We start from the raw sequence: 13051 nt of genomic DNA, 5'->3' as shown, positions 1-13051 counted from the left end.
TGTGAATTAGCTTTTCATTTATAATATAGATGCACTGATTCCAGATTCCCTGATGGAATTTTACTGCACAAATTCCTTGAGAAATAATCCATACTCAGATGCTTCTATGTTGGGAAATACAATTTACCCATAAACTGGGCTAGCAGGCTGTTTGCTGACGCAGATACATATCAGAAAGGTCCTCTATCTCCTGTTCCAGAATATCGCTACTGAAGACTCAGTTTCTCTGGCTGAATTTTCTTCAGGCCCTAACGCAGTACTTATCAAACTGGCATGTGCGGACAGATCACTGGAGATCTTGTGAAAAATGCAGACTCTAACTCCTTGGGCCTCAGTGGGGCCTGGAGGTCCTGCATTTTTAACAAGCCCCAGGTGACGCCCAGCTGCTGGTCCAGTCTGCACGTGGGGTAGCAAGGCTCCTCAGAGCACTGTCTTCATGATGGGAGCAGTAGTGTCCGGACCCAAATAATAATAATTATTATTATTATTATAATGATATATATATGGTATTATATATTAAATATAATAATATTACAACAACAAATTAAACTTTTTTAACATTTAAAGTTCGGCTAAACAACTTTAAAAAAATCTGGTGTAAGAAATTAAACTAGTTTTAAAAAAAGAAGTTAAATTCGTTTTGTGATGCGGGATCAGTTTCCCAGGCCCCTGATTAATGAAGAGGGAAAGCTGCCGGAAGCTGTCCCCGAGCTAGTTTGCATATGAATCTCTGCTCCTGGAGCCACCCTGTAGGAATAACTGGGAGCAGCCGGTTCCCAAAAGCCCGTCTCTAGCCTCTGGCCTCCTGCTTCCGCCACAATCCCGCCCAGGCCACTCTGCTCCCAGGGTGTATTTGGCAGGTTTTGGGGGGGGGGTAGAGGCGCTATTATTTTAACGATCCAAAGAATCTCGCACACAGCTGGGTGAGGAATGATTGATTCATGTCTTCCCCAACCCCTACAAAACGTAAATACCTGACCTCAAAAAAAGAAAACCCGAAGTTAAAATTGGTTTATGAGACTGGCTAGTGATTCTGCAAAATAAGCTTGTAAAGGCCTCAGAAACCGAGGACGATGACAGGGGAGTTTGGGGCAGCCCAAGTGGGCACTACAAGGAGGAGGCGGGAAGGGGGCCTCCACGGGGGCGGAGGGTGGAGGGAGGGTGGGGGAGGGTGGGGGAGTGTGGGCACCCCAGGAGCCCAGCCGGCAGACCAGCCAGGAGGAAAGCGTGTTCTGCGGGCCTGCTGCTTGGGGGCCTCCGTCTGAGTGCACCAAGCGACTAATACAACGCAACACAGAGAAACGAGAGGCACGTATTTTATTTACCGGGAATGATCTTATCAGGTCCGTTTCTGGAAGTTATTTCCGTGAATTCTCTTAGAATTTTAGCTGCCTTTTTTGCTTCTGATTTCAAATTGGAAGGTATAGGATTATTCACTGAAAGATTAAAAAAGGAGATTTTAATGAAAAAAATCTAGTAAACAGGAGTTAGAAATTTATTATGATTTCAGTTTTTCTCACGCACAATCGAGCATTGACCGATTCCATCCTTCTAGACAAAATAAGTGACCTGGAGACCCTCAAATTATTGTCTCGTCTCTGTTTTCCTGATAAAGTAAATTCACTCTGAGATTGGGAAACCCTAAATTCTCAAAACCCCAGAAATTATAAAATCCTGGGCTTCTAAAAGATCTTAAACAAAGTCTGGTCCAATCTCCTAACTACGTGTCTGCTCTCTGTAACTCTTAGCTCACCGCAATACTAGTTAAAAGACATTAAAATTTGAAGAATTAACAAAAGATGCAACTTACAACTGTGTATAATACAAAATACAAAATTTATCCGGATGTTTTTGTCAAAATCGGAACTATCTGCACAGATTCTCCTTGTGAGTACAGTTCTGAGAGACTCTGGTGTTTGCACGGCCTCCGCTCTCAGGCTTGCCTGGGCGGCGAGTCACGCAAGCACGGGTTTGTCCCCGTAAGCACAGACACCCCTCGCAGACCCGTCGCCGGCGGGACGGAGCGCCCTTGCCCACGGGAAAGGCAATCTGAGCGGGCGAGGAGACCGCCAGGCTCCGATGTCGAGTCTGTGGCCTTTTTAGTGCAAAGACGACGTCCTCAGCTCCGCAAGTTCACTTGCTTCGGTTCTTTCCGTTTCTGTTCTCGATAGATTTTGGTTGTTCTTTAAATACTTGAGCATATTTTAAAAAGTGTCGTTTTTTTTTTTTAATCCTTGTCTGATAACTGCATCATCTCTGGCCTTTCCGGATCTGCTTTTGACCGATCTTTCTCCTAGTTATGGGTTAGATTTTCCTGTTTCTACCCACTTCTAGCAAAACCGGACAGTTGCCGGACCCGCTGAATATGGCCGCGTGGAGTGTCCAGACTCCGTCGTCGTCTCTGGGGCCGATGCCCTTGGCGGCAGGCAGTGCCGGGAGTCACGCGTCAGCTCAGTCTCCCCAAGGCCTGCTTTTGCGGGAGCCTGGGCGCTTGTCAAGTGCTGGGGACAGGAGCGCTACAACCACCGCGCGGCTCTCCGGTCTCTCGCTGCGTCCGGGGGCTTCACGCGCTCCCCCCCCGCCCCAGTCACTGAACTGGAAACTGTCACCTCCTGGCTCCCCGGTGGTGGCTCCTGGCTCCACCGCACACACGGGGATTTGCGGGGTCCCCTCGCAGAGTTCTTGAGCCCGCCCTTGCCCTGGCCCCCTGGGCCTGCGTCTCTCTCAGGCAGCGCAGCCCGGTCCGGCCCCAGCTGCCCGGGAAGGAAGGTGCCTTCAGGCAGGAAAAGCGGCGGCCTCCTGGCTCCGGCCTCCCCGAGGTCCCAGACACGCTCCCCGGGCGCCCCACATGTGCAAGCAGACGCCCGCTCTATTTTGCCCAGTTTCTGGGGCTTACAGTAAGCGGCGGTACGTTTCTGTCATGAACCTCCCCGCGTGCTTTTACTTGCCGAGTCACCTTAAGTATCTTCCCGTTCTGTTCCCGTCAAACCTCTTAACGCCCTTCTCTGTTTCTTATTCATTTGTAAAGTAAGGAAATTAACCTTTTTCTAGAAGATAAGTCACAAATATTGATTTGCTGTTTGTCATTTGTCTTGAATTTTCCTATGATGGTTTTTCTTTCTTTTTTTTTTTTTTTAAGATTTTTAAGATTTTTTTAAAGATCCATTCACTTGACAGAGGGAGCACAAGCAGGGAGCAGGAGCGGGCGAAGCAGACTCCCCGCCGAGCAGGGAGCCCGCGGCGGGGCTCGAGGCCAGGACCCTGGGATCACGACCCGAGTCAAACTCAGAGGCTTAACGGACTGAGCCACCCAGGCGCCCCTTATGATGGTTTTTCTACTTTTGTCTTCATGAAATCAAGTTCACCTTCTCTTCTAAGTTTTACCAGTATCTCTACTAAACGAAATGATTCCCAAGTTCATATGGAAAAACAAACAAGCAAGAGAATATAGAGAAAAAGTATGTAAAAGAAGAAGAATGAACGAGACAAGCTCTGCCCGAAGCTGCCGCAGACTGCGATGCCTGCGCATTGTACCGTAGAGGCAAAAACAGGCAGAAAACCCAGTTTTACAAAATAGAAAATTCAGAAACTGACTCGAACATATAAAATAATTTACTACATAATAAAGACAGCACCTTAAATCATTGTAGAAAAGCTGTATTACACAATAACTGGTGATCTCTGGGGGAAATTCATGCACCGCTTCATGTAACAGACAGTTGTAAACTCCAAATTCATCAACAACTTGAAATGCCCAAAATCAAACCACGAAAGAACCAGAAATTACGTGAGAATTACTTTTCAAATTCATAGTGCAAAAGGCCCAAGTATGACAAAAAAGAGTCTGTATTTTTAAATGATCAGAAATTATGGCATAAGCAGACTGTGAGCAAAGGGGACACGTGCGGACACCGTGGGAGGCGGCCGCTCCCACCCTGGGCACCGCCAGGACTACTGTCTGCCCGACGCTCACTGACCCCTGCTGCTAAATGTGTGCCCTATTCCCATTTTCGGCTTCTGTAGATACAGCCCTTAGCTGGCAACTGTCTTCGGATAGGGCCCTAAAGGTGGGGACTGAAGAATCAAAGAGACTCAAAATGTCAGCTTTGTATTACATTGCCAAATTGTCTCCCCAAGATACTACCCACATTTAACTGACTGGCACCCAAAACACCACCCACATGTAAAACCACTGAGTATTACCATAAAAAACTGCACTGTTACAGCTGACACTGGGAAAGGCAAAGTCCGTACATCAGAAAAACAGGATGACAAATTTTATTTGAATTTATCTGAATACTAGCGAATTTTTCTTTTGTTCGATTATATTTCCTGTTTCGCAGATTTTCTGCTCATATACCTTGACTTTTTCTGGTTCCATACTCCTTCTGCCCATAATTTTAATCATGTTGCAAGTCTATGTCTCAACTTGCTTTTTTAAAAAAATTACTCAGTTTTCAGCATTTGTTTTTATTTATATGGCAATACTTCTCTGGGTTTTCTACTGTTTTCTTCTTTCTACTACTGTGACTAAAGGCCTTGATTAAAAACAAAAACAAAAACAAAACTGATACAGCCAATATTCCACGTTCTCTCCCTGAGCTTCTGTTTTACATTAAATACTTGGTCCATCTCAAATTGGCATAGGATAGGAAGAACCTAATATTTTTTACATACACAACACAACTTACTGAATAATACACAGCACTTAAAAACGTCACCTTCATGACAAAAGCAAGGAAAATATATTCATATATGTACTCACATACTTAAAAATATGTGACAGAGATGACGTGGTAGTTTAATAAATTATTCTGGAACAACTGGTCATTCAAATAAAAACAAAATAAATTTAGATTATAATATCACATCATACACAAAAAAATTCAATACCTGATTGCCTTAATACTAAAGGCAAAGTTGAATACTTTTAGAATAAAAGTAACGGAAAATATCTTTATTATCTGGGCAATGGAGGATTGCCCTAAACAATGCACAACAGTAAAAGAAACTACAGATACATTCAGCTACAGTAAAGTCAAGAAAAAGTGTGTCAACATACATTTGAAAATAAAATACAAGGGAGAGGCCGGAAGATATATGTCATACGTATAAAGGGCAGCTATCTAGGGTCCAGAATGCATAGAGATCTTTAAAAATCAGTAAAAACACACGTAGCACAACGGAAAACCGGGCACAGTGTTTGCTCAGCTGATTCACAGACGAGGAAAACTCTGGGGCCAGCAACCACCTGAAAAGCTGGACGTGCCCCATAAGGCCATCGCGAGTCACCAGTGCTCATTCCCTGGGTCGGCAGGCGTGGGACGGTTTGCCAGTGCATGTGCGGGTCATGGCAGAAAGAGGGCCCCAGGGAGGACGGCAGGCGGGAGCAGTCCCTACAACCGGCCTATTTCACTCCCAGCTGAAGTCGCAGGTAAAGGTCCCAGGTGTGCTCACTGAGGCCTTGGTGAGTTGAATGCTGGCCCCCAAATTCCTGTCCACCTGAACCCTGAGAATGGGACCTTGTGCGGAAAAAGGGTCTTTGCAGGGTCTTTGTAACTAAGGTTACAAAGTTACAAAGGGTCTTTGTAACTAAGGTCCCAAGGGGAGCTCATCCTAGGCTACCTGGGTGGGTGGACCCAAATCCAGCGATGGGTTTCCTTGTGGGACACAGAGGAGGGAGGACAGCGGGGCCGCCGGCCGTGCAGCATCTACGGGCCCCGCAAGCCCGAGAGCCCAGGAGAAGGGGCCCCGCAGGCCTAGGAGGGGGTTGGCCCTGCACACGACGGATCAGTTCCCGCCAGTCTTCAGCGCCCGGAACCAGCACCGCGCCTGCGGAGGGGTCGCTGAGGCAGTGCTCCCCCGAGCAAACGAGGAAGAACACGTGGAAACACACACATTCAAGGAAGGACACGATTTCCCTCAGGGAGAGGCTGGATCAGGTGCAGCCCTCCAGCCCCGTTCTCCACAGACACCAGCGGCTGGCGGACGCGCACCAGCGCGGGAAAGTGGGCACAACAGAAAGGAAAAACAAGCTGCATGACGACGTAGGGAGCATCGCAACATTCACGGCGACGTTGTGAGGCATGAACAAAAATAAGAATATGTTTTCTATAAAATATAGAATTTATAACAAAATACATATATTTGTGTGTAAAACTTATGCATAAAATATACATAGGTATAATCAAAGGATAATGCTATTTGATTCGGGGGTGGGGTGGTCCTGGGCAAGGCTTCTAGAGGGGGACTTGCTTGAGGCTTGTACTCTTCTCCCTTCACTATGTGGTGGGCCGTGCATGTTAACTGTGTTATCCTCAATAGTCCCTTGTGGGTCTGAAATATTGTATAATGAAGACTGGTTGGCAGAAGCCGAATATTATGTAATTAAATATTTGCTATCTTAGTGGCACCTTATGACCCCTGCTGTAAACATTTATATTACGGATAATGACCCCGTAAGTTGTCTGTCATTTCGAATCCGACCTCGCAGGGCCAGCAACGTTCGTTGCATGAAGAGGCATGGAAAAGCAGAAACTGTATGCTTACCATTTACACACTCTTGTGCACACACAGAGACACCCCCCCCCCCGCCCTGCACACATAGGCAAACAGGCACGAACAGAATTCCAAGGGGAGGACTGGGTGGGAGGCTGCACACTAAACACTTTTTTGTTACGGTTTGCACTTGGATGACACAGATAGCTCTGGAATCGGAGTTTTTAGGAGCCAATAGAGAGTTACTCCTCATCTTCCCAGTCATGTACTTATTTAGAAATGAAACTATCCCGTCTTCATGACGGTACTGAGATACTGAAAGCTGATAGTCTTGTGGGATTGCTCCTTTTATTGGCAATGCTTCCTTCTAAGCACAGAGATGAACACAGAAAAGTCTTCAGAAGCATGTGATTTTTGCAGAGGGAAGCAATCTTAAGACAGCCGCTCAAAATTATGTCAACTTACTAGTAACCTTTAAATCTGTCCTATTATTAATGCTGTGATTATACAGTTTGGATTGAGAGGGTCTCAGAAAAAATACAAACTAGAAAAATTCCAATTTCCATAGTTATAAAGACATTTGGGCCTTTAAAGTCCATTTTATGGAGGTAGTTTTCAGCCGTGACTCCAGCTGACACACTAATGACATACAATTTTTTGTGTTCCCTGTGATCTAGAAAATACATACATGGCAAGGGGCGTTTCCAGCCTCCAGTCTTCCACATTTCCAGTACAGGACGGGGCCAGCGGGCAGGAGCTAAAAGCCACAGGGTGAGCACGCACCGTGACGGCAGTGGCTCGTCTCCCTCTTGGTGGCTGAGGGGAGGGGGTGTGAGTCGGGAGACGCAACCGGAGAACTACCACAGAGTGGCCTGTCCCTAAGGTACACGCCCCGGCTGTCACTCGCATTATAACCGGACGGGGTGTCTGAGTTCCTCACTCCGGTGCGGCCGGAGACAGGGCAGCGCAGCGCACCTTTCACAGGACGGAACAGCGGCACCCAGAGGTTCCGCGTCGCAGGCTGTGTGGCTGGGACGGCCGGCCACCCGCCCACGTGTCCTTCTGTCCCAGCGGCACTTCTCTCCACCCTCCCTCTCCTGTCGCTGTCGCAGCCCCGAGGGGGATGGACGGAACGTCCCCAGGTCAGCGCCCGGGGAGAGCGGCCCGGACCCACACGCACACTGGACTGCGGTCCCTGAAGGAGAGGTGGCTCTTGCTGGGCTAAGTGACTGAGATCTGGAGGCTTTTTACCGCAGCTAGTATCACCCTAATCACCACGTTTCCAACATCACTTCTGCTCTCTGAAGGAGAAAGATGGTGGGGAAGTATCTGAGACTTTCATTCTCAGACTTAAGCTGCGGCCTGTCCTGCATCCGTGCCGTCACTTCACTGGTCTGGAGAGGCGGGAACCTGGGCACCGACACCGAGTGCGATCCCGCCTCTGCTAACGCCCTTGGTTACGGGGTCTCCCTCACACGCTAGTGCAAGTCCCTCTAAGAGGAGCCAAGCAGCAGCTTTGCCTATTAAACGTAAAACATTTAAAAAGATGCCCCTTCTCCACACCAGCAACGCCTCTCAGCGTGCCCTGAAAGTGACAGGGAGCTCTGGGGCCCTGCCCCGCCCGGGCTCCGCGGCTCCCTCCCACCCGAGCTCCCTCCGGCCTAGGCAACTCCCCCTGCCCTCCAGAGCCAGAGGCAGAACAGGACAGTCGGCTGTGAGAGTGACTCGCCCTGGAGGGCGCCCAGGGCTGAGGGAGCGCTCAGCAAGGACGGATCTGGAAGGGGTGCACACGCCTTGGACAGGATGGCCACGTTCTCCCAGCCCGGACCTGCTCAGCGGCTGGCGGGCCACCCTCTTGGGGGGCAGGTCGTCCGCGGCCAGTGGCGCGGGCCTGTGGTTGGCGTCTGGGTGCCGGCAGGAGCTGTGGAGCTCTGGTTTCTGAGTACAGGGGCCTCTCCTGGGCCCGTGGCTGGGTGGGCTCCACCGGCATCCTCTCGCCACATGCCTGACCCCTTTCGGTCTCTGGCGATGTCCCTCCCATGGCCACTACTGGGGAAGGTCGTCACTGTGCCTGCCTGAAAGGAGTCGTCCTCTAAGGGTTGCTGCTGCCGGTCCCGGAGCCCACACTGAAGGGCACCCTGGGAGCTGAGGGGCAGGAAATGGATAGGGGACCCCCCCCCCCGCCCCAGGGTTGGCCAACGGTGGCCCTGGGCCGAGTCCAGCCACCATCTATTCACCTATGGGCTGGGAGGTAAGAAGACTTTCTACATTTTTAACAGCTAAACAAATTAAATCAAAAGGGTAATAATATTTTGTGTGAAAACACATTCTCACGGATGTAACCGGTAAGATCAGTTCTGACTGAACATGCGTGATTTACTTTGATGATGAGGAACATTAACTCTGAACCTCAAGTAGCAACATGTTCTCCCACATGACCACATCTGACTCCTCACAAGACTTGCATTACAAAGATTTCTCAATTATTATCCTTCACTTTTTATCAACTAAAAAAACTATGGTCATTGTTTTCTGTCTTGTGGAAGTGTCTACATATAACCTCAAATTTTGTTTCTTGGCCTGTTTACCCTAATATATGTACTATCCGGCCCTTTAAGGAAAACCGTGGCCAGCCTCTGGCCTCTTGAAATATAACTCATTCTTCAAGATCAACGTAAAATGCTGCTTCTAAGTGAAACCCTTCCGCACACCCCGTCGGACCACCGAGCTGCTGCCGGGCTGAGCGCGGGGACAGGCCGTCTGAGCAGGAACGCGGCGGGGGGTCGACGAGGCAACCTCCGTCTCCTGCCGCCTCCGGGGCTGTCCTTCCTGGGGCTGCAGAGCTTCTCCACCGGGGCGCCCGCCAACCAGGCAGTGACCTGCGGGCCCCAGGGACAAACCTGCCCCCGGGTCTGGTTTCTGGGTTCTCACAAGGACCCGGCAGCCACCGCGGCTGCCGGCACGGCCTTGACCCGCCCGCAGGCAAGGGTGCAGAGCCAGGGGCCAGGGTCCCCTTGTCCCCCGGCCCCCACTCTTTCCCTCCTCTTCACCACCAGCCTGGCCCAAAGATGACCAGTCCTCGTGGTGGCTACCCCAAGCCTCCTGCCTGGTTTCTCGGTTCCTCGTCCTGAGCCCCTGTGGTCACTTCTCCACAGAAACATTCCATTTAGGTAATCGCGAAGAGAACGGCACCCCATTGCTTACATCCGAGTTTTCCCATCATCGTTAGTCTGCACCACAGCCCATATCCTTACGCTGTAGGTCGACCACACGCATCTGTCTGCACCCATATCTGTCCCATCTGCCAGTCAGGGACTCCTGTCTGTCTGTATCTACGTGTCTGTCTGTCCGCCCTGTCATCCGTCTGCCTATTGTAGCCTTTCTTGTACGTGTCCTCCGCAACAAGGCAAGCGCATGGGGTAAGTTCTCTGACTGTCTTACTACCTGTGGCATCTCCAGCACACGCCATAATGACATACGGTAAAACGGCCGGCTGTTGGGAGCCAGGAGGCCTGGTCGAGGGCATTGCCCCACCAGGTTAGGGTTTGAACTGATGCAGGCCTGATCCTGCCGAGGGCCGGGTCGCCCAGCAGATAAGCACGGCCTGATAGTCTCTTGCCTTTTCCTCTCATCCCCGTATCTCTCTCAAATAAAGAGCCCCTTGCTAATCTGCCGCAAACATCTCTTAAACATTATTCTGCACCTCGGACACTAGAGAACTTTAGATGCGCACCGCGACCGACGGTTTCCTCCCTGGGCTGACGTCTGTCCAAGGCTTTCACAGCTGAGCCACTGATACACACCCCGCCTGCTGCAAAGGGAACGTCTTTCCGTCCCTACTTCTCTCCTGTATACTTAGTTTCTCCAGACAGCTTCTCATTTTCCTGTTTTCCTGCAGACCCCAGAATAAGTTACCCAAAAGCACATATTTGTGCTACCTCCCATGGCTTTCTGAGGGATGTGATTACTCAAGAAGCAAGACCCTGTCCCCTATCCCTGGCGCCAGCCTGTACCCATTATAGCTTAACTAGAATAACACGTGCTGAACAAAGAGAAATTATTTGATGAATGCTTGAGTCCTTTGATGTCCTTTGCACGAATGTAACCCCCTGCCCCAAGTAAGCTGCCTACATAAGACGCTCACTGAGTGGCAATAAACGGGAGATGCCTGACCACTGACCAGAACTCACTGTCTGGCCTCTCATTTCTCTCGCCAACACCGCCCCTCCTTTGGGACACCTGGACCTACCGAGGCTGGACACCGACACCTGACACATGTGTTAACTGTATAAAGTATTTGTACAGCTTTTGGGAATTAGAGGTCAAATCCCTGTGAGGACTAGACAGAGTTCATATACATACAAAATCCAATGGATTTAGAAAAAAAATGTGCTGAGTAATAGAACATTTCTCTGCCTCTCAGATGTTATATTTCCCAGACCTCACGAGAGAGGAGGGCCAGAGGGAAGCAGGGGACACGTTCATGGTGCCTTCAAGCAGCCCTTCCCACATCCTCTAAAGAAAGGGAGGACGAGAACAGGGAAGGAAACCCAAGGGGGTCTGATGGCCATGAGACCAGGGCTGCAGCCCCCTGCACGCCCAGCGCCAACAGGGCTCACCCCATGAAGCTCCTGCCAGCCCAGGAGGCATGGGAGGGCCGGCAGTCCTGCCCGCAGGAGGACACTGCACTGTCCTCTCGGCCGGGACTGTCAGAGCCTTGCGCATACAGCAAGGGGCAGCTCAGCAGCCTCTCCAGGGTCAGTAGCACCTGAAGATCCAAAGCAAATCTGAGTGGGCAGTGCTAGCCCAGGCCTGGCGTTGGTCTGAGACACGACTTCCTCCAGGGAGAAAGCAGAGACACAAATCGGACAGAAAACCAGGGCTCAGGGCACGTTTTCATATTTTTAGCACTTGAGTTTGTGATTTGAAGCTCACACCCGCCCAAATGTCTTCTCTTCCTACTTCCCTTTGTGCTCCCAACTTTTTCTTTTTGTACCACTAAACTACAAGCCTCAGGGGCCAGAAGCAGGAGGTCGACGGATCTGTGTCCTGCCGTGCCTCGTGCATATGTCTGGACGCTCACGACAACTTCCTGAATTGGATTAGCAAACTGGGGCAGAAATGTGTTTCCTTCTCCTCCGGAATACCTCCGTCTCATTTCAGAACCAGCACAGTTCGCCTCTTTCACAGACACCATCCCTGGAATGGAGCAGGTGACCCAAGTGTGCAAATCAGAACACATCTCGGGCCACAGCAGAGCTTCAAACCAAAGCCGACCCACCAGCATCTCACCAAGGGCTTGTGCGGAGCTGCTGGAATTCCTCTCTTCCAGGCACTTCCCTTTGGACTTGCTCCAAGATTTTGTCACCACAAGGGGAGAGCCTGAGAGCACAGCCATGCAGAAGGGCACTGCCCAGAGCTGCAGAGAGGATGGGGGCTCTGCCGGCCCCGGGCTGGAGCCCAGGACCAGGGAACAGCTAAAGCCACAGCAGCTCGGCACTGCCCAGTCACTTGGCCCAGCACGTTTTCCCTTTCTGCTAAAGCCAATTTGGATCAGATTTTCTGACACATGCAACTAAAACTTGGTAAATAGTACATAAATCTTATCCCCAGAAGACTTTCTGCTCTGAGCCCTATCAAGCAAGCAGAACTGAGCCAGTCAAGTAAGCAAATTCCACAGTTGAGAGCCGCTATTGCAAACATCCTGCTGTGGGGAAAGGTCGCAGCCTTTTTTGTAAACACGGAAAGGGGGCTATGGGACTTGGGAATTCAGATCTCGCCTGCACACCACAGAGTGGGTCTCTAAGCCCTGTACGCTGGGGGCTCACCAGCCTGGTCACGGCCAGGATGCCTTCGGGTTCAGCTGAACTACACGAGACTCCAGATACTTTGTTTTAGCACAGACTTTATTAAATTTCTGACGAAGTCATATTGCCTGGTCATAGTTACGTATAGCAAATTTCTCTGTCAGAGTCAACAAATAACAATAACAATTTAGACGTAACCCTCCGTTCCTGTCCTCAGCATCAAGTCGTGGCCCATCCACTTCCCCCTGCGCTGTAAGGGATACAGAGAGCACCATCTGCTCAGGAGGCTGGCATCGATCTGACCCTGAAGTTATGAAGATACAGGTCATGACTGAATAGGCCTTTTAACTTTTAAACCATAGTTAGCATCTGAACATTCATAAAAGTTTTGAGTCTCTTGAATCCCAAGGCGAAGCCAATTCTCTAAGAGTTTCCGCCTGAGAGCGAATGGCTGCCAAACCTTGAGCTAAGAAACTTAGCTTAAAAAATTTTCTTTAAAAAGTGATTAAAACAGGGCACCTGGGTGGCTCTGTGGGTTAAGCCTCTGCCTTCGGCTCAGGCCATGATCTCAGGGTCCTGGGATCCAGTCCCACATCGGGCTTCCTGCTCAGCAGGGAGCCTGTTCCTCCCCCGCCGCCCCCGCCTGCCTCTCTGCCTACTTGTGATCTCTGTCAAACAAATAAATAAAATCTTTTTAAAAAAAGTGATTAAAACATCTGAAAATGTCCTTAATAAGACAATTTTAT

General features: G+C 49.9%; 1 protein-coding gene across 1 annotated transcript in view; it reads right to left on the bottom strand.

Annotated features, from left to right (window-relative positions):
• SH3YL1 (SH3 and SYLF domain containing 1) overlaps positions 1-13051 on the bottom strand; it is a 34708-nt gene that overhangs the window by 18667 nt on the left and 2990 nt on the right. Inside the window, exon 2 of the mRNA XM_080814647.1 lies at positions 1326-1436. Within this exon, the coding sequence (XP_080670773.1) occupies positions 1326-1436 (111 nt within the window). The remainder of the gene's footprint in view (positions 1-1325; positions 1437-13051) is intronic.

Source organism: Martes martes (genome assembly GCF_963455335.1).
Source record: "Martes martes genome assembly, chromosome: 9".
In the NCBI taxonomy this organism is placed as follows: domain Eukaryota; kingdom Metazoa; phylum Chordata; class Mammalia; order Carnivora; family Mustelidae; genus Martes; species Martes martes.
The sequence above is the reverse complement of the archived record's forward strand: the minus strand, read 5'-3'. Positions and strand labels throughout refer to the sequence as shown.